The 27,846-nt window shown below is 41.0% G+C and overlaps 5 protein-coding genes and 1 non-coding gene across 9 annotated transcripts in view; 1 reads left to right on the top strand and 5 right to left on the bottom strand.

The window, feature by feature from the left end:
- ifrd2 (interferon-related developmental regulator 2) overlaps positions 1-22,713 on the bottom strand; it is a 30,789-nt gene extending 8,076 nt beyond the window's left edge. Inside the window, exons 1-3 of one of the 2 annotated variants that reach the window (XM_041047943.1) lie at positions 22,702-22,713; positions 3,979-4,510; positions 2,825-2,881 (exon numbers count right to left, since the gene is read on the bottom strand). In XM_041047943.1, coding sequence (XP_040903877.1) covers positions 2,825-2,881; positions 3,979-4,021 — 100 coding nt within the window. In that variant the 5' untranslated portion in view covers positions 4,022-4,510; positions 22,702-22,713. The remainder of the gene's footprint in view (positions 1-2,824; positions 2,882-3,978; positions 4,511-22,701) is intronic. The other variant, XM_041047952.1, reaches the window with a different exon arrangement.
- On the bottom strand, positions 3,180-12,068 carry amt (aminomethyltransferase). 2 transcript variants are annotated; one of them, XR_005894690.1, is made up of 10 exons: positions 11,803-12,068; positions 10,336-10,503; positions 10,078-10,158; positions 9,419-9,550; positions 9,236-9,314; positions 8,852-8,997; positions 7,356-7,536; positions 6,968-7,123; positions 5,919-6,605; positions 3,180-3,190 (listed from the first exon to the last, which is right to left on the bottom strand). XR_005894690.1 is itself a non-coding variant. In XM_041047964.1 (9 exons), exons 1-9 carry the CDS (start codon positions 11,938-11,940, stop codon positions 6,430-6,432), a joined length of 1,257 nt encoding a protein of 418 aa, XP_040903898.1. In that variant the 5' UTR covers positions 11,941-12,068; the 3' UTR covers positions 5,023-6,429. The 2 variants fall into 2 exon arrangements, 1 of the variants encoding a protein (XP_040903898.1); XM_041047964.1 differs by lacking the exon at positions 3,180-3,190 and having other exon boundaries at positions 5,023-6,605.
- On the top strand, positions 12,961-16,403 carry si:dkey-20d21.12 (uncharacterized protein LOC556245 homolog). The gene is made up of 4 exons (XM_041047980.1): positions 12,961-13,380; positions 13,792-13,935; positions 15,167-15,385; positions 15,620-16,403. The coding sequence occupies exons 1-4, from the start codon at positions 13,368-13,370 to the stop codon at positions 15,754-15,756; spliced, it is 513 nt and encodes a 170-aa protein (XP_040903914.1). The 5' UTR covers positions 12,961-13,367; the 3' UTR covers positions 15,757-16,403.
- hyal3 (hyaluronidase 3) lies at positions 16,357-27,072 on the bottom strand. Of its 2 annotated transcripts, none has more exons than XM_041047930.1 (7): positions 26,943-27,072; positions 19,004-19,318; positions 17,899-18,334; positions 17,512-17,659; positions 17,176-17,302; positions 16,984-17,073; positions 16,357-16,868 (listed from the first exon to the last, which is right to left on the bottom strand). In XM_041047930.1, exons 2-7 carry the CDS (start codon positions 19,289-19,291, stop codon positions 16,569-16,571), a joined length of 1,389 nt encoding a protein of 462 aa, XP_040903864.1. In that variant the 5' UTR covers positions 19,292-19,318; positions 26,943-27,072; the 3' UTR covers positions 16,357-16,568. The 2 variants fall into 2 exon arrangements, with proteins under 2 accessions (XP_040903864.1, XP_040903856.1); XM_041047922.1 differs by lacking the exon at positions 26,943-27,072 and adding an exon at positions 23,687-23,756.
- LOC121191178 (N-alpha-acetyltransferase 80) lies at positions 20,944-23,532 on the bottom strand. The gene is made up of 3 exons (XM_041052298.1): positions 23,486-23,532; positions 21,210-21,931; positions 20,944-21,029 (listed from the first exon to the last, which is right to left on the bottom strand). Exons 1-3 carry the CDS (start codon positions 23,530-23,532, stop codon positions 20,944-20,946), a joined length of 855 nt encoding a protein of 284 aa, XP_040908232.1.
- Positions 24,640-24,753, bottom strand: LOC121177310. Its single transcript, XR_005893217.1, has one exon. It is a non-coding gene; the product is annotated as a U5 spliceosomal RNA (small nuclear RNA).
- Positions 27,073-27,846: the final 774 nt, after the last annotated feature.

The following is a 27,846-nucleotide window of genomic DNA, read 5'->3' as shown; positions in this document are numbered from 1 at the left end:
AAAGATATAAGTACAAGTATGTATGTATGTATGTATGTATGTATGTATGTGTGTGTGTGTGTGTGTGTGTGTGTGTGTGTGTGTGTGTGTGTGCGCACGCACATGTTCATGCTCAGGTCAAACAGTACAGTCAGGGTGACCCAGAGGTCGCTGCTACTGTTGCAGCGATGCAGCACGGGGGCTGTAGTTGTGTAACTGTCTCAATGAAAAACATTTATTTACTTTAATGTGGCTTTCATATTATGAATCATAGACTATCTGCATTAGTAGCAAGTTATGTTATTCTATTCTGCTTCAGATGAGTAACGACAAATACACAGTAAACATATCAACTCATAGCAACACATTTCTGATATCATTTAGGTGTTTCCACCTGTGCAATGACACCAAAGGAACCACAGGCTCTATCTGAGCTGAGAATGTGTAAACTGAGTAAACTGGGCTAAAGTTCAGCCATTTGACTTGAGCAGACCCGGTTGTGGAGTCATTGTTGTCAGATCTCCTATTCTGCCTCTTCTTCACACTGCAAAAGTGAAGCACTCAGGAGAAAAGATTGGAGATGAATTTCTGCTGTGGCTGACAAATTTACCATCATTTGAAAGCTACTTTATTCTGCTGGAATTGCTACTGCCTGGTAAAATGGTGACGTAGCAGTAGCATTTGTTCATCTAATGTTTGGGCATTGCTGCTTTGACTCTGTGCCTCTTACTGTTGGCTGCTGCTTGTGAAATATTTTACAGTTGAGCTGACTGGATAACAGCTGGATAACTGCTCAAGGCCAAATCTCTACTGTACAGAAATGACACAATAGTTGCAGATTGCGTTCCCATTAATAACCACCTTTTCACCAAAGTCTGTACATATATATTACACAGTCAGTTGTAAAACTGGGTGTGTAAGTGCTCACAGTGCTGAGCTTGCAATACAAAGTAAAGCCTCTTGTCTGACTTCATATTAAAAAAAAAAAAAAAATCATAAAAGTTGTTTTGGGGAGGAAACTGCTGACATCTGGGAGCTGGAAAGGCTTCGTTCAGAGAACAGAAATAATACAGAAACAGATTCTACTGCAGTCACATTTCTTACAAATCAGTTACTATTTGAAAAGGAGCTTCATTAATGTGGCTATAACAATAATGTTAGATAATATGAGAGAAGTTATACAGTATAATCAAAGCATATTTTAATCTTTTGGCATCTTACATCAACACCTGTAACTATTTTGTAGTTATAGTCGACAGCGACTGTGCAGCCAAACAAGCACATTTTCATTCATTCATCTCAGTGATAACCTAAAACAAAATCCAGTTTGTTACTGTTGCGACATAAACCTGAACGCAGCCCTGACGACCCCTCTCTCCCTTTATGTAATATTCTCATTTCTTTGACAGAACAGCCTGTGGGCTCACACACTCATAAGCCTGCTGCTCATGGCTGAGATACAGCTCTCTCAGCAAGCCTGTAGCAACCAGTCATTGCCCTGTCATCATCATCCTTGAACTCCCGACCACTGTACAGGTTACTCCCCTGCAGACACACACACACGCTACACACCTTCCCACGCAGGCCTGCCCACATACAGCTCAGTTATGTGAAGTGTGAGCTCCCTGCCATGGCTCACGTGTCGTCTCCTCTTTGCTACTTTATGCTTATAGCAATCAGTCACACAGCTCCAGCAGTCAGTCAGTCCCTGGGGAAGAGGCTCTGCTGACGGACCAATTTAGAGCTCTGAGCTAAAAGGGTGAGAGTCTACTTGAGTTCCCTGATCATGGGCTGGCAGCACAAGTTTTAAATGCAAGACACACAACTCCAAATAAGACTACATTAATCTATGTTCTCTCCACAATACTCTGTTGGGATTAACCAAGGAGTTTTGCCATCACAGCTGGGGATCTCTGGCACCAAAGCTCAAATCTGGCATCATTAAGTCTCATTATAAGCTTTTGTTTGCTTTTGTTTTAATTTCACAAGCTTAAGTCCTTAAACCTGCATTGGGCTGTTTCTCCTCATAATTCCTCAACAACTTCACAAATGCAAACATGAAAAGCTGCACAGAGTTGAAGATTTCAATTTAAAAATCAGTCAGTCGGTGGCAACAGGTTAAACAGTGAGGGATGAGAGACACAAAGAATAGTGACGACACAATTACAAATTAAACTGGCTCCTCCTCAGTATGTATTATGACAGATCCCCCATAATGCATTATGGGGATCTGTCACACTGACAGGACAAACACACAGGTATAAATGAGAGAGAACAAAAACTACCCCAGGAAGTAGATAACAAAGACAGACTGGGGAGTTAAAAAGATTTCAAACTAATTCATGGCAGGATGGGAGCACATTCAGACACGAGATGATGAAGCACGACTAGATGTTAGCAGCCACCTGTAAATGGAAGGCTGGATGGATGAGAAGGTCAGATGTGGATAAACAGCCTTTAAAAAGTCGTGTGATGATTTTTTTTTTTACATAGCCATTAATCTCAGAATGAAGATGGGGCATTAATGCATAATCTTCAAAGCGTGACATGCATAAGGACTGAGGAATCTCAGCAATGAAGTGGTCTTGGTGCCACTGTGCTGCAAAACCACAAAGAGGATGTGATAAAGTCAGACAGCCTACAAAGTAAAGAGCCTGGGCAAGTAATGAATGAGGCAAGAGTTAAAACCTTTCAGTGCAGCTGGAAAAAACACACAGTGGGTAATCAAGCGCATGAGTGGCTGCTGGGTTTTCTGCATGCACTGAGGTGAGGCTCAAGAGCTTCTGGACGAGCCTCGAGTTGGAAGCGAAGCTGAGGTCAGCGGGTCAAGGGGCAGGGGAGTTACCTTTCAGGGACGCTTTGGCCGACAGCTGCAGCTGAAGAACCTCCTGACGAAGAGAGCCTGGAGATGACGTATGGATGGAGGGATGAAGGGACGAATGAAATAAAGGGAGTACAGGTTGGCAGAAGAATGGTGGTCAAATGTGTGATTGAACGGAAAGATGGGTAAAATGCAGGAGTGACCACAATAGGGAAGAAAACATCAGAAGTGAGCTCCACTTTTCCAAATCCTGCGCATCAGCATTTTACTAGTTTTTGCATAGTAAAATGCTGAGGCACAGTTAACAACACTGCACCACTAAGACGCTTTAAAGTAAAAGAAACATCGGACTTAACACTCCCACTGGTCTGTGAATATATTTCCCTACCCCTCCTCCTCTTTTTAATCTTCAGCAGAAATCTACACTTCTTAAAAACGTGTGTGTGTGCGCGCATTTAGGCACTAGCACGTGTGTGCTTCCCAGGCAACGTCACTCCATAAAACGTGAGGGAGCTGTACCGCGCTTACAGGCACATGCATGCTCCACACCACTACTACACACTGATAAAAACCATGTGTAGCTGCATCCCTCAAGCAGCAACTTCGCTGAATGCAAACGGCCATATAATTTATGAACTGTAAACGTACTGAAAGACACTGCTGCACTTGTTGCATGGGCTGCTCTTCAACACTTACCAACTATCTGTTTTACGTGTCCAGGCACAGCTGCTAAAAATAACATACGGTTAACCTTAACCAAGCCAGTGTGTAACTTTAGCAAGCCAGGGTCCTGAATGTTAGCGGAAAACTTTAGCGAACCATTAAAAATGCATCACATTTTCTTGGACAAATTCTTCAGCTAAGCTCACAGTAGCTTCAAAATAAATGTCGCTCGGCTAAGCTAAAGACTTTAGTGTGAGCCATGTAGACGTAAAGCTGCATGGGAGTCTGCAAGAAAAAAAAAACAATGCAAGTCGCTAAAGTTGGAGGAGGAACACGCTGTTTTATCGTTCATCCCATATGGCACAGGTACCCTCTGATACTGCTGCCGCCTGGCTTAAAGGTGTGGCGATCAAGATGTACAGCGTGTATTAACACTTTCATAAAAGCGACTGTATTCAGTCATTGCATTACTGCTGGTTTCTTGCCAGAAGCTGGGCGCTGAGTTCGCTACTTACCCGGCTTACCGGAGCCACGTTTTCCCTTTTTACTCCGCGGCATGACGAGCAGCGCTTTGATCCACCAGTTCACAACAAAGCTAGCTGAGGTTAGCTAGCTGAAGTTAGCCTGCTTTCAGTCCAACTGTCAAGTCCGCTCCTTGTAGATTTCACAGTTGATTTGAAGGTGGCGACGGCAGCAGCAGTGGCAGCAGACGGCCGAATGGTCTCCGTGGTTTATCTCGACAGCTGGAAAAAAAAGCTCCCGAAATTCAGTCTTCTCTCACACTTTGTGTAGACACTCTGGCTAACGGTGACTAGCGTCGTTTACTAACACCATCCGCCACCACGTTCCGTAACTCTCCGCTTTTTTCGGACTTGGATTAAAGAGTTGTCCGGAGGCGAAAAAGTCACTTTCCTCAACGGGTTTCACAATGTATTATCTATGATTGTCCCTAGGTAATCTATATCTAATACCAGGTTGAGATTGTAAATATTTTTCAAAGTGTTTGGGACGGAGTTTTGAGCACGCCGCTGTCACGAAGTCCACCATCTTCCCCTCAGTAACTACTGATCAGACCGGCAGCCCGGGTTGCCAGGTTCGTTCTGTCAGCATCCCCCGTTTCCGGTGGTATGTCTAAACTCAGACTTTAGTGACTTCTGAGAGTGATCTCATTGAGAGTGATTGTCAGATTTGTGTGAGTCAGGTCCTAAGTCTGAGCAAAAAATCAATATATTGAAAATACAGAAACAACTCTGACTGTTTAAATATAAATTTTCAGATGAAAACCATTTTGACACCTATTTTTGAAATATAAATCATAATGCTGTCATTCAAATCTGAATTTTGAGCTTCCAGAATCTGAATTTAGCAAAATTGAGACAAAATCTAGAAAAAAAACTTTTTTTTAAACCAAAATTCTTATTGACTAATCACAGTAATGTAAAGAAGAATTTCATGAGGAGAAAACATGTATGCATTATTTTCATGCCATTATGCATTATAACAGGTCAAATGCAAATGAAGAGAAAAATCACCTTTATTAAAGTTATTTTCTAATCAGATAAAAAAAATGTTATTTAAAATGTTTAAAACATTCAACTAAAGATTCCATAAGTCCACAATCATACACACAGTGCATCTTCAACACAACCAATAAAGCAGTAGTACCATTTCTCTATTTAAAATGTTATTATTATTATTTGAATAAAATAAGACATCTAGAGCTCCACAAAAAGTTCAAAGACAATGTCCATGCTTAATGAAGAAATTATATTTTATCAGTAGCCAGACACAACATACATAATGACAATTAACATCTTTAAAAGTTAGGCTATCATTGTACCATATGTAGTGTAAACTTCTCTTTAAGGTTCCACATATTATTAACAGAAACTGGTCAGAATTATCTGATGAGATAATCTGAGGAGATCAGGTTATTGACCACATCAACACAGCAAAGCGGAACTCCCTAAAATCCCCCTCAAAAAGGTCTTGATTAAACAAAATCTGCTAATTAACACAAAATGCCAGTGCCAGAAACTGGACTTGCATGTTTGTATTAATTAGGACATTTCAGGTAGGAATGTTGTGTTGACAGGATTATGAGTTTGCCCCATTTGACCTCCTTAATCAAGCACTTAGCAGCTAACACTAATCTCAATGGAAATTTGGCTCTGTGATATTTAAAAGACCTTAAACAACAAAAATGCAGACATGTGGTGATTTATCATCAAAAGAACCATTTGGATTTTTTTGTTTGTGCATTTTGGTTCAGCAGTGACAGATGAAAATAATATGATGTTTCATTAGCAAAATCTATATTCTAAAGCAATAGTTTGTTAAACACTAGTGTTTAGTGGACCCACACAGCCTCAGTTTTTTTTGTTCTAGATTCAGTTTAACCTGCTGTCCACTTAAAAAACAAAAAAACAGACCTTGGTCTATGAACCACATTAACGAGGCTTTTGGGCCCATACTGCAGCCGTACATTCATTCTCAGACTCAACAATACTACTTGTAGTTTATTCCATGCAACTCATCTATAAATTGCTCACAGTTTACGGCACATCCACCCACAGGTGAAAATGTTACTGTACGCTGTGTTTCTTAAACACACACAGGTAGAATACTGACTGTGTGTAGAGTGACAGTCTCCTGTCTAAAATGTCCTGCAAAAAGTAATTGTACTTACACTTACCTTGTAAGTGTCTCAGCTTTAGTGTCTGTGATACAAACTCTCAATGAAAGTGACTGTGACTGATCACATTAGACCAGAACACATATTGTATTTATTACAGTTTGTAATTTGGATTTTTTTTAAAACTCATTTATTTAGACCTTTGAGTCTTACATTGGTGTTGCATTTCTGGAGGTAAACAGAAGGGGGCAGCATTGGGAAATAAGGGACAATAGGTGAAAGAATGGAGATGTAGGTGGAGAAAGTGTGTGTGTGTGTGTGTGTGTCCTTCCTATCCAGAGTAGTAGTTGGTGGGGACGAAGGGCATCTTGCTGACGGTGGCTGGCACTGCTTTCTTCCTGACCTCCACCTGGATGGCTGTTCCATTCTTAGCGAATGCTGCATCCACGTAACCCATGGCAACGTTCTTTTTCAGGCAGGGAGAGGGGCAGCCGCTGGTAACCTCACCTAAATAAATAAAACAGCAAAGAACAGGTTTTTATTGTCTGGCTACATTTTCCAGAGAAAATCTCTTATAATACAGTATAAAATGTTTTGGTAGAAATTATAAGTTTGTCCTATTCCCGAGTGTAAATTTGCTTCTTGGGTAGCAGACAGACCTGTTCATTTACTACTTAGCTTGCTGGGACTTTACATTCACTCCTTCATTCATTCATTCAGTCACTACATTTTTTTATCAAGAGCTGCTGTTGATTTTTTTTCCCCAAGTTTTCTTCAGCAGGAATTATTAGCCTGCCATAGCGTTGCTTGCACCCCTGTCAATTAAAACACAGAGGCATCATAGCTCTCTGCAATCCACCACTCCTCACCTATAACCTTTCCATCAGGGCTGAGAATGGGTGTGTGTTGTCTGACGGGGGGGCCGGTGGACACCAGACCAACTCTCTTCTTGGCTGTCTTGGCTTTGATCTGAGGTACGATGATATCAGCACCAGGGAAATCCTTCGTCTGACGCCGACGCTTTCCTGCATGTTAGAAGACAAAGCCACGGAGTTAATACACAGATCAGACTGAACTAAAGTACAGATAGGCACATGCAGGAGCACCTAAACTTCTTTATAAAGTTTATAAAGTTTTGCCAGGTTTTCTGAAAATGCTGTCACATGTGAATGCAGTGGGTAGTAAAGGTGCAAGGACTCCACAGTTCTCACTGGCAGAATTTCAGTCTTAAAATATTATTTAAGACTAAAACCTCACCTATGGTCCAGACTAGGGTGGCCTCTACAGGTGTGGTGGTCTCATCTATGTCGTTGCCATAGAGACAAAGTCCCGCTTCCAGCCTCAGACTGTCCCTGGCGCCCAGACCGGCCAGCTTCACCTCGCTGTTAGCCAGCAGCTTCTCTGTCAGCTCCACCACTCTGGACTTAGGGACAGAGATCTGACACACAGAGACACCAGGTAGCTTTAATGCCAATTATGAGATGGAAATGCAACTCAACATTCAAAGAAAAACTGTTTGCTGCTATTCTGTGTCAAAGTGTTTCTATTTTTCATCCATTTAAAGAGACAATTCATTTTTTTTTTGTTCATGGATTAAAATCACAAGTGGTTCTTAGCATTGAGGGAAAGAATAACAGAGAGATGAGTGTATGAGAAAAAAAATCAGATAAAAAGAAGCAAACTCCCACTATCCCTCTGTTAGACAGAGAGCGACCCACCCACACCCATCTTGTTGTTGTATCCAGAGATCCAGCAGAGTGGGCAGATAGAGATAGTGTGAAAAAAGCATAAATTCATGTAGTAAAGCATTAATTTGGAATCAAGCAGCAGATTCCTCACAAACAGGATATTTGGCACGTGTTTAACAGTGTTACCAAGGGACATATCACCATGTTAACAGAGTAACAACAAAAAGGAATGAAGTTAAGTTGGCTGAATACTAAGAAAGAATATTTAACTTAAAGCGAATGCAGCTTTGTAAGCTGAGGTACAGACTGAAATCAACAATCTCAACAACTACTGGATGAATTGCCCTGAAATTTTGTAACATTCATGGTGCAGAGAATAAATCCTATGAGTTTAGTGGTCCTGTGACTTTAAATCTAGCGCCTGCATAATATTCGTATTTGTGGTTTTGAATGAAATGTTTCACTTGAAATCTGGTACATGTTCCCCTCATGTCCTCTTCACGGTGATTTGTACTGATTTCCCTTAACTTTTCATCTAGCGCCATCATCAGGTCAAAATTTTAATGTGTTCAAAGCTTAGGTACCTGCAAAATAAACGCCAGTCCCATCAACCACTGCTGTACTTTGTGTTTAATGCTAATTAGCAAATGTTAGCATGCTAAGATGTGACACTAAAACGGTGAACATGGTAAACGTGCTATGCATCAGCTTGTTTGCATTGTTGTTGTTAGCATCCTAATGTTAGCATTTACCTACATTACAACCTCACAGAGCTGTTAGCCTACTGACTCTTAGTCTTGTTCCTTGCCACTTTGTCCATTGAAGAAACTTTTGACTGGAGATGTTATGTGTCATGATTTTAACAGACACTTGCTAAACAATTAGAAATAAATATTTTTCTATGTCCATGGTCAAAATATGCTGTGACAGACCTAATAAATGGTATTTATTAAGGAAAAATCTACACCTAATATGTCTATGTTGTAATGTGAGAAATAAACAACTTGTCTTAAAATGAATTTTTACCTGTGTGCAATTGCAAAGTCAAAAAAGAAAGAGTCTCACCTCCACCCCGTCCTCTCCAGTGTATCCACAGCGAGTGACCCTGCAGCCAGGAATGCCAAACACAGAGGCCAGGCTGGAGGTCATGAAGGTCAGCTTACTGAGGTCCTCCTTCAGCCCCTCCTGGAGCACTCTCGACATGGACGGGCCTGTCAACACACAGATAATTAATTATCTACATAATCTAAGACATAGAGGGTGGAGGACACACACAGGGGAAGTCAAACAGTCAAGTAATGTAGGATTCAAAGAGGAAAGTGAAATAAAACTACAAAGAATAAAGAGTGAAGCAAAGTGCAACAGAAAGCAAAGTATGATGGGATGATATCAGGGAGGAAAAAGAGAAAGGAGAAAAAAGAAAGAAATGATTGAAGGAAGAACAAAAACCTTGCAGAGCGATGAGCGCTTCATCAAGGAACTCCAGATCCACATCAAGACCTGCAGCTTTGAACTCTGCCAGTCTGGCCTACAGGAAACACACACACACACACACATCAGACACTTTCCATCAGTCTACCTGACTCCAGACCTGTCTGTCTATGTACTCTTACACGTATAGTCTGTATTTACCTTCATATGAGCTGAGTCCTTGTCAGCACAGCCAGCGTTGGACACAACATAGAGGTAGCCCTGGTCTGTCTTTGTCACTATGAGGTCATCAATAATCCCTCCTTTCTCATTGGTGAAAAGGGACAACGTACCCTGGGGGGGTGAGGAGGGGAGAGAGAAAAAGATGAGTGGGTGAGGAAATGCAGGATATGCATTTGAAGGCACTGTCCAGTCGGTAAAAATACTAATTTTGTCTATGTTAGTTGATACTATGGCTCATTATTTTTATTTTTTTATTAAAATAAATATCTGTGAATTTATCTGTATTTATTTTAATAAAGAAAGAAAACCTGGAAAATCAAACTTCAAACTCATATTATCATGTAAAACTCTGTGATATGAAAAAAAGTTCTAAAATCCCACTGTGCACGACTTGCTCAGTATCGAGAGCAACCTGGTGAAAACAGTGAAGCGTTTAGCAGCTAAACAGTCAGATATTTTCCTCAAAAGATAGTGGAGACCATAAAAGAGCTAAAAGGAGAGTGAATACTGAGCTTACCTTTGCCAGGTGAACAATAACACGACTTCCAATGTATGATAATGTTGATCTGTATCTGCTGGATGTGTAAATGCTGTTCGCTAACAAGTTCAGCATGTCCTTCAGCAATCCTTCATCTCACCTGGTTGTCCTTGAGTTCTGCAATATCTGCAACCACCAGAGACTCCATGAACTTCACCCTGTCTCTGCCATGGACTTTGGTCTGAAAGTAAAAGAACAAAAAGGTTTGATTAAATATAGACACGAGTTGTTTTCTAGTTGGTTGGGAATCAAAAAACAAACAAAAAAATTTTTTTACTGTGGTACACTATGATGATGCGTGCCTACAAGTGTGGCATGCAAGTTTGATGGTGTGTATATGTATTTACAGTCATCTCACCTGCAGCATGTGGCTGACATCGAAGATGGAGCAGTGCTCTCTGGTGTGCATGTGCGAGGCGATGTGACTGTCTTTGTACTGGACGGGCATACTCCAGCCTGCAAACTCCACCATCTTTCCCCCGTGGTGTCTGTGGAAGTCAAACAGCGGAGTCTTCTTCAAGGCAGCCTGGGGAAAATAAAACACTATGCTGAGTGTACAAAATAACTGAGGGGAGTCACGTCCAAGTTCAAATACAGTAAGTGAAATTTTTTATACTTGTGGATGTGTATCTTAAAAGGTACAGATTTTTTAAATATCTATACAGTATTTAAAATTTTACATGTCACTGAAACTGCGACAAGTGTTTCTAAAATTTGATTATTTAAAATTTAAGTGATATATATTCCTTTTTATTGCAAAGAAGATGCAATACTTGTTCTGAAAAAAAAAATGTCCAGCAGAGGTCAGTCTTTTGCAGTCAGATTGATTTTTCTGTTCTTTATACCCTAACTTCTGACCTTTGAACCAACCAGTGAAGGGGGCTTATCAGCACAGCAGCAGCAGCAGTGCATTATGGGATGGAACGTGTAAGGCAATTTACATAAGACTCAAGTGCTTTTTACAAAACTGTTCAAGTCCAAAGTCAGCTATGAATTTGAATGAACAGAGGGGAGGTGGTTGTTGCGGTTGTAATACACACACACACACACACACTTAATGAACTACAACAGATTAGAGCAATCCACATGGCTAGGACTTTAGTCTCTTCTCCCCCTTTTGCTTGGTGCAACATTCAAAGATCAATCTCAGCTGATATATTAGGTTTGACTGATAATTTAGGAGTAAAAAGGAACGAGCTGCCCACAAATATGAACCATATCTTTTCAGCTAGATAAATTACAGAAATGATACATTTTGACTCGTCCTCCTCATGTCTGCTGTAGCATTTCCTTCATAACCTCTTTTGCAGAAGAATCTGTGAATGTGCAGCAAACGACTGAATGAATGAATGAATTTCACCACTGGGTAAGGTCACGCTTCAAAGCCGTCACATGAAGCAAGCGGAGGCTCAGACAGTGCTGGCAGTGCTGTGGAGTCAGTCACTCGTGGTTTTAATAAAATCATATTGTGCAGATGAGTGAAGTAGAGCAGGCAAACAAGGGGGGCAGTCTACAGGGACAGATGTACATTATGTCTGCATGAAGTGACTGCTGCTGTGATACACTCATATTATTACTGTAATGTGCAGTAACACCAAAAAAAGCAAGTGATTTCTTTTCAGGTTTTCTGGACTGGAGATCAAATGTAAAAATAATTACACCACCTTCTCTGTTATATCCTACAGACCAGAGGGCCACAGTTACTGTAAGATCAGTATTATTGGAGCATTACTGTAATACCATGACAGAAAAAAACATAACCAAAGTAATAACTTCTCGCGATATAAGTTTACCGTCCGGAGAAACACTTTCATGCCCCACTAACCTCTGCACTTGAAGCCTGTCTCTGCTGCTGCCTCCTGCCCGCACATCCAGCTCCAGCGACCCGCAGCGAACCGTCTCGGGAAGCCCGCAACCCGACCCCCGAAACCCCGACCCCAACCATCAGCCGAGCCCACATCATGCCACCTGAATCCCCGCTGAAGTCTCTCTGTCACACACACAAACACACACACACTCCCTCTTTGCTCCTGACCAACAGGGTAACACTTCCGCTGTGCTACTAAACTCTTTGGACTCCACACTGTGAAATTCCTGCTTTCCTGGCAAAAACACATGAAGCGTTACCAACTGAAAGACCGAGCAAAGACTTGTGGGAAATGTAGTCGTTTAGTCTTTTTTTCCCCTTCATTGGTTTAGTGTAGTACAGATGAACATTTTAGGATGATGAACTGAGGCTGATAAAGTCAAATAGGATCAAACAGTTTGGTGTTTGTAGGAGATATTCCCAAATTTATTATAGGACCATAGAAGGACCAAAAATGTCCTCTAATTTTCCTTTCCACTTTACTATAATGACCAATGATGCTATTGTAATCACAATGCTGAATAACTTAATAACGTCCAGTGGTGAAGGAAACATTGCACTAATTGCACCTAGTATTTCCATCCTAATTTTCAGTCATGGATCTAGGAATTTCAGTTGATCAGTCACTCCACCACTTTGGTCCAGATTGAGGTATCTGGACCCAAGTTGTTTTTTTTTCTTCAACACAAGTATATGCATTTTTTGTGATGGGCAGTATTATGTCCTAGATAGTGGTTTGCTACCCGTTAGCTGCTCCAGGGCTATATACTCTCTTGTCTTGCTTATGCTCTTTGTCACCCCAAAAGAATCAATATATTTTGGCTCATTTAGGGTGTGCCATTCAGAAAACAGTCACAATTTTGTAGCTTCTGAAAACTTCAAATGTGTTAAGAGGTCAAATTTGTTCCCCCATGACCATCTTCACCCATCACCATGTGTGTGTGTGTATCTCTGTGTATCCCATCATGCCCTCCACCCAGATCATTGAGTCATCCTTTGGCCTGAGAAACTAATAATACCCCCATGTCTCTGCTGCTATTTTAGGCCTTGAGGGCCTTCAGGGTTGGGCGTGTGCGTGAGCATGTTTGGAGGGGGGTAATGGGGCTGAGAAGACTTCACCTCTCTCTCCATGCTTCTATCTCTCGCACAGGGCAGCTAGGGCTAAATTGGAACACGGACACACACATAGTTAGTAAGAGGGGGTGGCATGAGGGGGCGTCTTACAGTTGTTCAGTGACGCACACTTACATGGACCTTGTGGCAAAACCTGGAGATTCCTTCTGTTTTCATACATCAAGGATTTTACTGGAATCGCTGTTTACTTTTTAGGATTTAATCTGGGTTTGATGGGATTACTTTTTTTTTTTCACTGAGTGGATATTTAGATAACGTGTTGCTAATCCTGTGGGTGCACACACATGTTTAGGCAGTCGAGTGTCTGAGTGTGAGACTGGGTTAACAAGAAGAGCGAGGGACAAGAACAAACAAGCAGACACACATAAAATCCAACACAGTTCTTCTTAATGGTGACAGAAGGTAAGTGGGAGGAGAGAGTTTCTTAGGCCTGTTTTATCTAATAATATCTTATAAGGTCTGATCTGTCCATAGTGTTTTGAGTACAGTCAGTTAGTTATTAGATAGGAGCCAGTTCTGTCCTTTGGCCCTTGCTTCAAATTCCAGTTGCATTGTGCCTTTATGGGTTTGACAACCAGCTCTAATAATAGCTCTGATAAATCAGCTACTCATATGACCTGTTTGTTTTGTCTTCAAGTAGAAGCCGAGCTGATCTGTTTTCCCTCTCACAGTACATCCTTACATGTCAACCTACTGCAGAGAGGTGCATACCACAGTTTTAGATAGAACAGCCTATACCTATGTGTTGCCTATATGTTGACCAGTTGAGTGCCACCATGACCCATCTCTTCTTCATGAATTCTCCCACAAGAGGAGGCGAGATGTCAAGGCCTCCTTCCTCCCAGACTACCCCTCAGTTCTACAGGGTCAGCGACAAAGATCTCACTGAGATCGAGCTACATTCTGTGGACTCCATCAATGATCTCCACCGAACACACGCCGAACACAGCCACAAAGGTACACACACACACACACACAGTATAAAATATACCAAAAAAAAGTAAAGGCTTATGTCCATTGCTCTCTTCCACATTTAAGAAACAGCATTGTAAGGACAACATAGGACAAATACACACACCAACAAACATAAACAGAACAAACAGTAGCTAAGTGGCATAAACTACAAGGTCTGAGCTTGCTTCAGTATGTAAACTGTGTTATAAATAACTGAGAAACCGTCTTTTCAAGGCTACTTTCAGTATGTGCTCATGATCAGTTTTAGGCTTAAAGGAAGGCAGTAGTAGTACTGTAGTACAGCTGAATAAAGGAATATGTTTTTACCCATCAAAGTCTTAAACCATAACAAAATAAATGGAATTAAAATACTTCTTATTAGACAGCTGTGTCAGTATCAAGTCTGTAAGTATCAGTGAAAGGTAATTACATAAATATATATACATAAAGACACAGTTCAATTTTACAAGTCATATATAAATGAATAAACCCTATTCTCAACTGTTAGTTAAGTATTCCTTAAGATTACCCTTTCTAGTTTGTTTTGTGGAGTTTTTCACAAGTTGTGATAATCCTTCAAACCAAGAGGTGGCAGCATAATCAAAATGATCCTGAACCAGAGCTCCTGCTTCCTTTTCTCGGAAAAAACATTCATGAAAATTTGATGAACCATAGATTCACCTGGTAGATATTGATTTACCTCACAATCTTAACAGGTGACATTTTTTTCAGGTAACTGGAGATTCACCTTTAACTTTCAACTCTCCGGCGTGTTTATTTGGTCTTTTAGACAGAATAATTTCGGTCTCTCCAAGATGGAGGGTTAGCCACAGAAAGCCAAATCAAGTTCTGAAGAATTGTACTGACAGATTGTTCAACCACTGCTTTATCACACAACGAAAACACAATCATCTGTATATACGCACATGCACATACACTCACACACACAAACCGCCACAAACATTGATACAAAGATACTAAGACACAAAAACTCAAGCACTGTGACACACAAACACCTCAAAGACAGGCTAAAGTGTTAATACAAACCCTCCGTACAACTACAAAAAATACACACATACACACACATACCCTGCCTCCCAAATATAAAATCACAGAGGTTCACACACAGACAAAACCTGGCTACAACACACACACACATCCCTCAAACACTGCCACAAAAGTACAATCACAAATACACACTGACACTGGCTGACTCCACTGTGTGTGATTTCAGGGATGAGGCCTCCTCGTCCTGCTTACACACCTTCCCCGAACGGAAACGTCTACACGTGTGACATGAGAGCTGTCAGTCAGAGGGACCATCCCATCAGCAGCAAATGGCAGAGCCGCCTTCAGGACATGTTGACACCCACTTCATCTCGTGCCTATGCCATGGGCTGTGCTATTATCACTTTGCTTCTGCTAACAGTTTTACTCATCTTCTACTTCTTGGGTGAGACATTATCTTCATTTCATTTTCATCTGTTCCCCCTGTCCTTCCTCTATCAATGAATTAAACTTCATCCGATTTTATTTCAGCAGCTTTCTCAGCATCTTATTACTCACCAGTGTCAACTTTAATTTCCGCTTCAAGCTACAGCATGTAATCCCATGAATTTTTAAAAACGATCTCTGTGACTCTAACTGTATTTTGCTTTGTGTTACCCAAGTCTGTTTACTTCTCCAGTCCAGCAGGGCGGTGCAATCCAGATGCTGACTGAGGCGGTGAAGGAGAAAGAGGCTGCAGCCACAGAGCTGTCACTACTGATCCAAGAACTGCAGGCACTGAGACGCAACCTGACAGCACTGAGAAGAGGGACATGAGGAAGATATGCACAGAAAATTACACATGCGCACACATACTGTTTAATGTGGACATGAGAAGTGCAGTAAAACTGTGTTTTACAGTGGGTTTTTCCTTGAAGAGGAAACATTTGTCAGAATGTTCTCTAAATGGTTTTAGTCTTTAAAAACTAAATGTATATGATGGAACCATGCACTTCTCTCATAACATCACATCGGATAATACACATATAATAATAAAGGCTTTCAGCAAACTAATCATTATTATTATTATTATTGCTCAAAATAATGAGCAGCTTCAAATTGTTGCCACTGTACAAAGTGTGTTTAAATGACACACCGTCTTTAAAAATGTACCAGATGTTGTGCAACATGTGGAACATTATGCAGTAAAAATGTGGTGGACTCTCAAAAAGTAAAACAGACTGATTTCAGTCATGTATCATTAAATGTGTTAATGCAGACATTTTTTTTCAATAATGTATTTGTTATCCTGTTTGTATTGATGTTACATCTTTAAAAAAACTGTCCTTAACACTGTGAGCGATAGGACATTGTGTCAGTGTTTCACCTTGGCTTCTCGTTTAAAACGTAATTGTTCGTGAACTATGTGTAATCACGTCATAATCACGTCAGTGTAATGCCAAAAAATAAAATCAAATGGTTAGATGTTCACGCATGTTTTTGTATTATAGATTTGTATGTGAAAGAAACATTGATAAATTCACAAATTTGTTTATGAATTTTAATTTATTTTTACTTTACTATAAAGGGCTGTCAATTCATTAAGGGGAATGATGTGAAAGAACAACACCTTGATAGAATAGTTTGGGTTACTTGTTCTTCTGTCTGTTATCGTCCCTTGTCTTCTCTTGACACTCCTGCCCAGTCCAGCCTGGGTAGCACTGGCACATGAAGTGGTTGTGAAAATGTTTGACACTGGAGGAGTCATGAGGGTCTGAGATCGAAGGTAGACCTGCAGAAACCATGTGACCAGAGGAGGGGTGTCGCCTGGTGCAGCGCCCGTTGCCGTGGCACAGTTGAAGGCTGCAGCTCTGGGTATCAGACCTCAGTGACCGTATGTAGGGACCCAAGACTGTGTGGATGTAGTCTCTGAGAAGGATGCACTGATGCTGGGGGTGGTAGGAGAAGGGGTTAGGCTTACACACAGACACACACACAGAAACACAAACCTAAAAAATAATATAAAAATAAATAACCTTTTCTCTCACACGTCACTACACATACCCTGGATTTGGCAAACTTCAGTTCTCCCCACAGCACCACGCCGGCAGCTCCCAGTGACGCACTTTCCCCTAGTGTATGCACCAGGTCTGTCTGCACGCACATTTGCATTCCATATTTCCACATTTATTTTTCTTAATAAAGTGGTATGCATTTGTGTGTTTATGAGTGTTTATGAGCTGAAATAAATCCTACCTTATTGAGAAAGGTGAGTGTGTGTGTGAATGCCAGCCTGGCATAGGAAAGAACTGGTGTGATGTGGTCGGTATAGCTGCTATGGCGCCAATGTGACGCCACCCTCAAAGCCTCTAGCACTCTGTGCCTGAGTGAAGAAAACAGAAATGTCCCGTCAGTAATTCCTTTAATGTCATGTCATGTGTAGATAAATATTTATTTTAATAGTACATGAATAACAGGTAAATCACAGTGTTTTTATCTCTAGTTTCCAGAGATTAAAGCTCCTGGAACTCTGTTGACCGAAGCAGGTTAATGCAGGTGAAAAGTTCTCCGTGTTTTCTTAATTCTCTGTACCTGACCATCAGAGCTGCGTCCATTGATCCTGCCAGCCTCTGAGGCAGGTAGATGCTGGGATAGAGAGCAGTGGACTGAGTCCAGAGCCAGGACAGACGGTCATTTTGCTGTGTCGTCCCTCTGTGACAGAGTCCTGTATAGTTCTTATCTGATCACACATGATGTGAAACAAGAAAAGACACAGACCTGTTTTTAATCATCAGTTATAACTTCAACTCAAGACTTCAACTTAAAAAAAAAAAATTAGCTTTTCTTATGACAGTTAAATTAGTGCTTTCTAGCTACATACCTACATCACCTCATCAAAATAATGCTGTACATGTAGATACAATGGAGGTCACTACCCACCAACCAAACTGCTCAACACGCAGTTCGTGTTTTTCTTACCTGCCTTTCTCTTGTGCTTATTAAAGCAAGCAGGAAAACCATAAAACCCCCAGAGTCCCTTGGGATGATGTTTGACCGCCAGCCGCAGCGTCTCCTCCATGAACTTCCGCGCGCTCTCCTCAAACATTTGCCTAGCCAGCGATGTCAGGGCCCTGTCTGACAAATCCGGTCTCTCCTGTCTCGCCAGCAGCTTGGACTGCTTCCGGTACTCCATCTTGGATCCGAAGTTTCTCTCCCACAGCGGCCGCCACTCCTCCCAGTCGATGACGGCTAAACCCGTGAAGTTTGGCTGGAGCAAGCTGGACATCAGCATCTCTGTGAGGGAAAGGTGAGTGTCAAGGTCACCAAGCTGAGGTATTCCTCCGTTCACCTTCCTGCCATCTCGTGAGAGGTATGGATATTTCCCCAAGCGGTCACGGTAGAAGATGGTCATTTTCTGGAATGTTTAAAGATTTGCACACAGAGAATTATCACAAAACTATAGAGAGCTTTTTAACCTCTTTTAGTTCTGTTCTTTTTGATTGTGTGATACATTTAAGGTTTCAGTCTCAGTGATGCTCATTTCTAACTGTAGTAAGGAACTGTTTCACAAGGACAGACAAGAACAGACCGTTGTCCTTATAGTTATCAGGTGGACATAAATGCGACTAAAAAGGAATGCTAATGTTGCTCGATGACTCCTGGATGTGTTAAATAGGAAACTGTTTGCTAACACATTAGGCATAATGACAGTATAAGGTGACAATATAGCAGGCAAATTATATTAGCATGAAAATAATCCAACTTGAGAGCAGTAGAATTAGCAGTAGCAGTAGAGAACACACATTCTGGACGTGTCTGACCACATATTTCATTCTATGACTCTGTGGTGTCCATTATGCCGTGGTCTGCTGGGGAGCGGGCAGCACGGACCAGGACCATTATTAAATACACAACCCCATAGATTTAAAATATCTTTGTAAAAATACACGATATGCCCAGTTTTGTTTGTATACAACAATTAATAGTAGGAAGTAGGATAAATATATGTTGAACATATTTACTGGCATCAGAAAGTATCACATTCCACTGGTGACACCACGGTAAACCCACTGGGATCAATCACCTGTCCCTGGAATCTCTGCTGTCGGTTCTCCACAATATCAAAGTCTCCCAGGTTCAGGTGGATGTTGTAGCGCCGCTGACAGCGAGCCGTGGGCATATTCCACACCACGACAAAAGGCCGGTCCTGCAGGATTGGACCCGCTGCAGCCACAGCAGGCCGGGGATTGTGGGGGAGCGGATCTCCGTGGATGGAATTCTGTGACAGTAAAATACAGAGGAGGGGAGAAAGGGAAAAGAATAGGAAGAGGAGGAGGAGGAGGAAGGGGCGAGGGAGGTGAGACAGCAGCATGGCTGCTCACCCACTGACGTGTCCGTCCTGACAGGAGAGAGAAATGGGCCAGTAAGAACCTCTCTGCAGTGGGACAGAGTTCTTAATAGATGCAAATACAAACACAAACAAGCAAACATTTAAAATATTTCAAAAAATGCCATTTTTGCACTCTGGGATAATTCTAACTTCGTGTGAGCTTATACTTGATGACCTAAACTCCTGATGGGTAATAAAATGGAAAAATTTAAAAAGTAAACACAGGCCAAATAAATATTTCATCAAATTTTGTTTATTTCCATTGTTTTTCACCATGGAAACATCAGATGTACCAGTTTCACACACATAACAAATCTTTACAACTTTAATAAGGCTTTGGTTCTCTGGCTGTTCAACAAGGCACATTCAACCCTCGACTCTGACATTACAGTGTCACATAATCTAACAGCAGCAGATACAGATTTGATTTTGAACATTCTGAGGTGCTCAGAAGTATTTTAATTGGTTTAGTTGTCTGGTGGAGCCAAAACAGTTTTTTTTCCTAATTTCTCTTTGCAGAAGGTAACACTATTTAATCTTGATTATTAGTAATCTTTTCAAGTACATTAAAAATACAGTTACAGTTACCAGTTGGCTGTTTTTTTAGCCTGTGACTTAAAATTACAGGTATTCCTTTTGCCTCATTGAAAAACCCATAATATGATAACAATAATAATAATTTCAAAGTTTAATAGCTGAACATAAGATGTGTCTCACTTTACTGGAAATTCCATTCTCATAAGTGGACTGGACATTTTAAGTTTCCTGCAGGTGAATGTGAAAACACCCTCCAAGTATGTTGGATGTTTGAAGCTCAAACATCCAAGTGAAGTAACATTAACACCTTTCTGAGTGGATGGGAGCTTTGACAATTCACAATCTGCAAATGTATTTAGGAAAGGCTCCACTTGTTTTACAACCTGCTTCTCATTCTAATAGTGTTAGCCACCATTTCCATTTTACTAACTTTTACACTGCAGTTATACACCACAGCCCACATTCAGTATAATGTTGTTACCTGGACCACTTGGAATTGATAACAAGGGTTGAAAGTACCACACTTTTTTGTTATTATCCACAAAAGGCAGATTTAAAGTTTTCATTTTTGAAATATGTTTTTAGAATGATGTTCCAAACTATGGAAATAAGAGGCAGGTTGCAAAATGCAGCATCAAAGTTGTAAACCATTTACCAAAGTCTCTTACAGTTTTCACCCAAATACTACATGATGAGATTTGTTTGACAACATACAGTACATGGTGTCTCTGGTTGTGAAACACATTTGTGCTTCGTCCATCTTTAAAGTGTGTGTTTCTGTGCTTGTGATATTTTTTTGACCCCACTTTTCCCTCAGCTCGAAACCTCATGGACTCGCTTAGTGTGTTTCAATCCAAAATATCAGCGTGTAGACTGTGAGTGTGTGACTGAGTGTGTCTAAATGTATAGCAGAAGTGGATGAATGTGCAGTTCTTCGGTTTGCTAAGATATTTCTGTGAGGTTTTCCACTCTGTATTTCCTCTTTTACTTGATAATGGTGAATATGCTTTATGCTTGTACATGTTTCTTTTTGATGTATGCACATATAAACATACTGTGGGTGTATGCATTTCCAAGTGTATCAGATTGTGTGTTCGTCAAATGTCTTTGTGCATCCAGTAGATGGGAACTCCTTTGGCGTCTCTGTAGGGAGTTTGGGTCAGAGTCTGAACTACAAGCTGCCCTGCAGATTGAGGAGGAGCAGGAGGTGGAGAAGGGATGGAGGGAGGAGGTGGTGGGGGAGGAGTGGGGATGGAGGAAGGAGGAGGAGGAGGACAAGGGGGAGGAGGAGGGATGGAAGTCAAAGAAGGGGGAAGAGGAGAAAGTAAGCTAGAAGGTGGAGGTGACCCTACAGCACAAGTACCTCCTGAGTCTCTGCTCCCTTGTGGTATTTGAGCATCCATCATTGTCTGTGTTTGTTTCCACGTGCTCGTCTCTTCGCTCGGCATCCTGGAGAACCTCAGAAGCATCTCCATGGGAACAAACGACGTCATGGCGCCTGCGTTCTGCACTGGCGTCGACAGCACGTAGCCCAGGTGTGCGTAGAAGTGCTGCTTATCGTGAGTGGTCAGGCACAGGCGCTTGAACCCTCTGCTTTTGGAGTAGCGCTCAGTTTCCTCCATCAAAGTCCGGCCGTAGCCCTTCCCTCGCTCTGCCTTGGACACAACCACTGACTCCACGAATAGGCTGCTGCTGTGACCCACGACCCGGGACAGCCGGACATGGCCGAGCAGCCGCTCTTTCTCTTTACGTCCCTGCAGAAGAACCAGGGAGACGGGGAACTCTGGACAGGACTTCTGAAGGGAGTGAACCCGGGCGGCCTGGCTCCTCTGCCACTCAGAGTTGACCAGGTCCGCGCAGGGAGCCAGCAGATCCGGACGCCGGTGGATCGGAACCACGTGGATCTTCTCTGGTTGTTCAGAGTCAGTGTGTGGCTTCTCTTTAACTTCTTCATCCAGTGTTGAGATCTCACAGATTTTTTCAACATGTTGTGTCTGACAGTCTGAGTTGGAGATGGAGTGCAGATCAACGTTCAGCTCACATCCAGTTAGCGGTTTGGAAACTGACGATGTTATTGGTTCAGACCTGTGGTGATCAGGGTTTAACTGAAGTCAGTTTTCATTTAACTCCCACAGCTGAGTGTAAAATGTTAGAAAATGTTCTGAACAAGCAGCTTCTCTATTTTGTGGTTAGTCTGTCTACATCACAGTCTTTATGACACAACATGCAGTTTGAGGCAAGACGTCTAAATGATGCACTGCAAGGTAAGATTAGTTTGTCTTCATGCCAGACTTCAGGGTAAGCAGATAAACCAGACTTTTGTTCTCTTGACAGCAGAATACACACTTGGATCAGATGTTAATCATCCTGCCTCCTGACAGCTCCTAAGCTCAGTACTGCTGTAAGAGGAGACACAAGCGGGGGGATAAATCTAGAGTGCTGATCTCCCTCTAATCTCTGTCTGTACTCCCTGTTCCACTTTAACCTTAGCTTTTTGACTCTGCTGTTTCTGTAATATACTGTGAACCCGGACAAAGTCAAAATCTAGATTTGCTAGAGTGCTGGGAGGAATGTGCCTTGCTCAAGTATATTTAAAAGGTGGACAAAGAGTACAGGGTCAGCGTTCAGGAGTGAATCATTCATTTAGAGACAGGTCTGGTGTGACTGTCCATCTACCATCATAAAACTGGTTGTCTAACCCTTAGGCCACCATGCAGTGGAGATGCAGGACTGTTTACTCAATCCATTTTTTGGTCTGACCAATAGTTCAAAATCCCAAAATATTTAGTTTGTTGTCATAAAAGACAAAGAAAACCAGAAAAGAGTCACATTTCACATAATCACATAAGAATCACAGGAAGAGCACAGAAGCCATTAACATTGGAATTACACCTCTAAGGGATGCAAGGAGGCAAAGGTGAACAGTCAGGGGTTGCTCAGAAACATAGCTGTTTTGTAAATACTTGTACGCAGTACATTCATGTTTGTTTTCGTCTCATTTTGAACCTACCTCCTGACAGGAGTTGAACAAATCTCATGCACACATCTCCAAACATCTCAACAATGTAAGGTGCAGACCTGTGCAATATTTACTTTATTTCATGGATGTGGCAGTTTGCTTACACTGTCTTTTACAGTGCGGTTTGCTAAATGTGACACTGCTTCCTACTGGACACGAACGTTAACTTATTCAAGTCATCTCTCACCTCTTTTTATGTACTTGTTCAAATTCTTCTGATATCTCCTATAGATCTTTGTACACTGACTGCAGAGTCACACAGTTTTTTAATGCTGTCATCATCTGTCTGAATGGGGAAGTTGACTCTATCTAACACATCATACCACAAGAAGGCTGAACAGCAATGCAGCAAACACATACCACACTCATCCCGTAAAGTACTGGTCTCTTATTCTATAGGTTCCTGTTGCATTTTTAGCAAATTATTCAGGCTAATCTTAATTGTAGCCAACTGTTAATGCTTGTTTTCATAACTTTAGAGCATGAAATCATTCCTTTAGACGAATAAATCACGTTGATTCATCCAGCAGCCTCATATTCTCATTTTATAAAAAGCTAATAAAATATATCACAGGCCATAATGTCAAATGTTGACATTGTAAAGCACAAATTGAACCAACAGATGGTAAAAGAGGTAGAAGATAGTTGTCACATCTCGTGCTATCATCGCAACGACATCAGTAAGTCTATGGTCTATCAACTATTTGCAGCTATTTCACAAGAGTCACAAACTCTTTACCAAGCCTTTAAATCATTTTTAAAAATAATACGAAAATAGATTTTAAAAAAAACATCAACAATTTAAAAAAATGATAACTCACCAAGAGAGAAAAGCTGACTGCAAAAGAGCTGTGAACTTGGTTATGACTACTCAACACAGCGTCACATTCTAACAACATGCAGGGAAAAAAAAGGGATGTTCAACAGATGCAACAGGAAATCGGCAGTTGACTGATCACAGAAGACTAAAAAACAAAAACTAGTCAAATCTTCATGTACTTTGTTCACTGTTGAAATGATAACAGCATTAACAGCTTTAATATCAGGAAATACATATACTTTATCGCTTATCGAGTATTTTTTGTGCTGCTCTACAGAGAGGATAATGTTTAGAAATATGCATTCTCTGTAATTCTCTGGCATTTACCAGCATTCATTTATGACAATTGCTGGGGAACCAAGTGAAGTAGAAATGCACCATTTTTGTTAAATGTGATCAGGGTATTTGATTCTCTGTCCCAGCTGTGGAACAGCCAAAGAAACACAAGTTAAAGCATGTTATCCCAGATCCTTTTTTACTGAAGACATTCTGACTGGTCACAGTAAGAAAACCTGTGTTTTCTCTCCTGTCACCTCTCCATGTCTCAAGGTCAGCTGTGAAAAAGGCCTTCTGAGCAACCAAGGGTTCTTAAGGGCTCTTGAGCAAAGCACTGACTCCCTCACATTTGCCTACAAACACCCTTTAGAGAAAAAAAAAGAGATATTTCACTATTACATGCAGGACAATTTTTTGCTTCAGTTGGTATTAATTCATTTGACATGTTTTCTGTTTGCATACTTTTTCCCCAACTGCCCTTCACAACCCTGTGCAGGTTTGTAGAAGCTAAAAATAATATTATCAATGAGCCATTAGAAAAGTTATTTTACAGGGTGATAAGGTGTAGAATAACAGCTCAATGTGCCAGAAACTTTAAAAATCGTGTGTTTACACATCAACACTTAACTACCAAAGATACTCTTTTAGTTTTCAAATTTTTATTTCACAACCATAGAAAGCCCCACTTTCGCAGGGCATCAAAAAATTGGGTAAAACTCTTGTTGTTCCTCTCCACGGAAATCTTTAGTAAAAGGCGAAAGATTTATACGATCTGAAGAGAAACAAGAGCGTACTGATCTGAATGAGTTTGAGCCCCGGACCGGATTCTCCGTCTTAGCATTCTCTGTTATGGTTCACGGACAAACATGACACAACTGAAATCCCGTGTACTTCACAGATGTAATGAGTTTATACTGTCCAGTAACCGCACCTCTGCGTTTTGAGTGAGATGCAAGTATAAATAAGTTAAACTATATAATAATTGAGACTCCCGCGCTATGCATTATGGGAACGTGGCGACCACGGCCACGCCTCCACTTCTTGAACATTGCTTCTTAAACGATTCTGAAAACTCATATTTCTTATCGCTAAAAGAAAAAAATAATGATTAGGTGACAACAAACCGAAGCGAGGAGGTTTAGTGTTTTCACCGTACTTCAAAGTCGCTTTTTTCGTACCGTCCCCCAAATTTAAAATTGTGCACATGCGCAGTACCAACTCCGAAGATTAAATGCATCAAGAGCATAATCGCTTTCCGTTGCGCCTGAACAAAATTTGCCTCAAGCCAGTATTTTTAATTAAACCATATTCTTATATCTTTTCTATGAACATGATCTGCTTGATATTCGGATTTTCGACGCAGTGATCGCACCTTGTGGATTTAAAACATTTTACTCTGTAAAAATATATTTCGTAGTCGGGTCCTTTTCGCGCTTGCGTAGTGTAACAATGGTGGAAGGTTTTTTTTAACTAACAAGCTGCGATTAATGTAAGCTACGTGACTTAAATTTCTGTCTGTGTACGACAGCATACATATTCCTGGTCCATATAACATCTCAAACACAGCTGTGCAGTATTATTTCCTGGGTCTTACGTCGTGTGTACATATTCCTAATGAATGGAGATCAGTCGTCAGTGTTGCTCTTGATTCAACACATCTTTGCAACCTCTCTCTCTGAAGTTATCCTGTTATCACGCAGCCTACAGTCAGTTTTTATAAATGCTCTCCCCTGGCTAATTTACCAAATAACCTTAGTAAGTAAGCAAACAATCTAGGTAGGTGGCCAACCTTGAGGAAGCAACCCTACAACACTAGTAGAAATGTAGGTAAACTTACTTAGTGCTTGTACTATTCACACTAACCTTGATTCAGGACCATTTTTATAAGTAGAAGCAATTATGACTGTCCTATCAGAGAAACTGCAACAGGTAGCAGCAGCCATTAGGTACTACAGTAGTTGTACAATGTGGCATCTTGTACCTCAGCGTTTCCATTTTCTGCTGCTTCAGACTTAAACATGTTTCAGAGAGAAATATTTCACTTTTTACTACACTAGGTACTTAGTACATTATTAAAGATTAAGCCAGTGGTTCCCAACCTCTTTGGTTTGTGACCCCTTGCACAGAAGTAGCACCCTCTTGGGGCCACTTGTAGCAGGACAGGCTGCTCACCTGAACTTATATTCATCACATTACATATTATATGTATTACATATCAGATTAATCTGATCTTTCAAGGTTTGTGCATCTCTCTCTCTAAAAAAATATGAAGGGAGTGCATCACCATTGTACAGTGTATATTCAGGACATAGTATAATGTGGGTCTATCTCTAGTCTTTATTTTGATATGCAGATATATTTTTATTCTACTTATTTATATATATTTTCATATCTTATTTACTCTATTTAGCTATTGTATATAATTTAGCCTTTAACTAAATTGTTTTTGCATTTTCTATCTACCTCTAGTTATGTTTAAAAGTCTGTGACTTGTTAGCAGATCCAATGAGACATTTCCCCTCTAAACTTCTCAGATGGGTTCATTTGAAGAACACTTCGAGGCCCATATAAGTAACACGCTCCCAAAGTCCCAGAAATAAATACACATTTGTGTACTTAGCCAACAATACTTCTGTCGGATTTTTAAATGCAGAACATTTAATTGTAATGGAGTATTTTTACACTGTGATATTAGTCCTTCTACTTGAGTAAAGGGTGTAGGGACAGACAACCACACAACAGATTAACTGTTAATAGTCACTGTTTAAACTTTTCCCTCCTCTCTTCTTCCACTTCCATGTAAGGTAAAACTACTAAAGTGACAGCCGGGAGTAGGGACTACATGCTAGCTAGCTCGTCTGCTTTCTGCCAGCTTTAAAAGTGCATGCAGAGGAGTGACACTGCTCAGACGGTGTTACTTCACCACAGCTTTGGTGTTTAATTCAGAACAAAAACCTCCACCACCATGAAACGGTACCTACATGTTTGTTTGTCTCGCGGTTCGTCGCCGGTGCTCGCCTTCTTCAGAGACCTCATGTGTTTGACTGACAGCTGGTCTGTGGTCGGCTTTCATTCAGGCAAAGCAGGGTCACTGCAGCTGGTAACCGCCAAAGATATCAGCTCCCGGATCAGTTTCTAACCGTGAGCGCCACTGCTCCCTCTGTGACAGGAAACGTTGCCGTTGATATTTTCATTGGTGTTAGCTGTCGTGTCTGCCTCCCTGCGGATGGGGGTGGTATAACACAAACAAAATTAGTTCAATTCCACCCAGCTTTTTGGCAAAATAAAAATGAACAACAGCTCTGAATTAAATAATACTTATCTGTAAAACATGCTGATCGTCAGAGCTATGTTTAAAGCTTATATATCCTGCTACATTGGTATTTATATTATATTTATATTATAAATCACCTGTGTAGTGATATTTGTAACACTAATCTATAGCAGGGGTCTTCAACGTTTTTCAGGCCATAGACCCCGAAACTGATGGAGAGATGGAGCAGGGACCCCCCCCCCCCCCACTAATATGTTCAATTCATGTTAACATGTTTTTAAAGACATTTCAATTTGTGGGGAAAAAAAGAGGGAAAAAACATTAAAAAAAAAAAAAAAAGATAAAAAATAGTCTAATCAACTAAAAATTTCACAACCCCCCTGCAGTACCTCTGCAGAGCCCTTGTTGAAGACCTCTGATCTATAGTAATTAGCTGCTGCAAACCCTCCAAAATTATGTAAAAGTAGCCCGAGGAAAAGTCTCTGTGTAAAGGAGAGCTATGGTCATACTGCGTAAGTGGAGAAGGTGAGTAGTGTGCACAATGAACACAAGTCAAGTACACTTGTAGGGTAAAAGCAGCAGACAAAGGAAAAACAAGAGGTAGTGTGCAC

Source organism: Toxotes jaculatrix, chromosome 2 (genome assembly GCF_017976425.1).
Source record: "Toxotes jaculatrix isolate fToxJac2 chromosome 2, fToxJac2.pri, whole genome shotgun sequence".
Classification (NCBI taxonomy): Eukaryota; Metazoa; Chordata; class Actinopteri; family Toxotidae; genus Toxotes; species Toxotes jaculatrix.
This window is presented reverse-complemented; position numbering and strand designations above follow the sequence as displayed.

Excerpts from the sequence above, each read along its gene's own strand:
- si:dkey-20d21.12 (XM_041047980.1), top strand. Across the intron at positions 13,936-15,166 it reads CGCCGAACACAGCCACAAAG|GGATGAGGCCTCCTCGTCCT; the intron begins GTACACACACAC and ends GTGTGATTTCAG. Across the intron at positions 15,386-15,619 it reads ACTCATCTTCTACTTCTTGG|TCCAGCAGGGCGGTGCAATC; the intron begins GTGAGACATTAT and ends TTACTTCTCCAG.
- hyal3 (XM_041047930.1), bottom strand. The coding sequence starts at position 19,291 with ATGCTGCTGTCTCACCTCCCTCGCCCCTTCCTCCTCCTCCTCCTCTTC. Across the intron at positions 17,074-17,175 it reads CACTCACCTTTCTCAATAAG|ACAGACCTGGTGCATACACT; the intron begins GTAGGATTTATT and ends ATGTGCGTGCAG. Across the intron at positions 16,869-16,983 it reads TGAAGTTTGCCAAATCCAGG|CATCAGTGCATCCTTCTCAG; the intron begins GTATGTGTAGTG and ends TACCACCCCCAG.
- amt (XM_041047964.1), bottom strand. The coding sequence starts at position 11,940 with ATGATGTGGGCTCGGCTGATGGTTGGGGTCGGGGTTTCGGGGGTCGGG. Across the intron at positions 10,504-11,802 it reads GACAGGCTTCAAGTGCAGAG|GCTGCCTTGAAGAAGACTCC; the intron begins GTTAGTGGGGCA and ends TATTTTCCCCAG. Across the intron at positions 10,159-10,335 it reads ATGTCAGCCACATGCTGCAG|ACCAAAGTCCATGGCAGAGA; the intron begins GTGAGATGACTG and ends TTTTACTTTCAG.
- LOC121191178 (XM_041052298.1), bottom strand. The coding sequence starts at position 23,532 with ATGATAGCACGAGATGTGACAACTATCTTCTACCTCTTTTACCATCT. Across the intron at positions 21,932-23,485 it reads TTCTACCTCTTTTACCATCT|GTCTGAACCAATAACATCGT; the intron begins GTTGGTTCAATT and ends TGATCACCACAG. Across the intron at positions 21,030-21,209 it reads AGGGAGCAGAGACTCAGGAG|GGCAGCTTGTAGTTCAGACT; the intron begins GTACTTGTGCTG and ends CTCAATCTGCAG.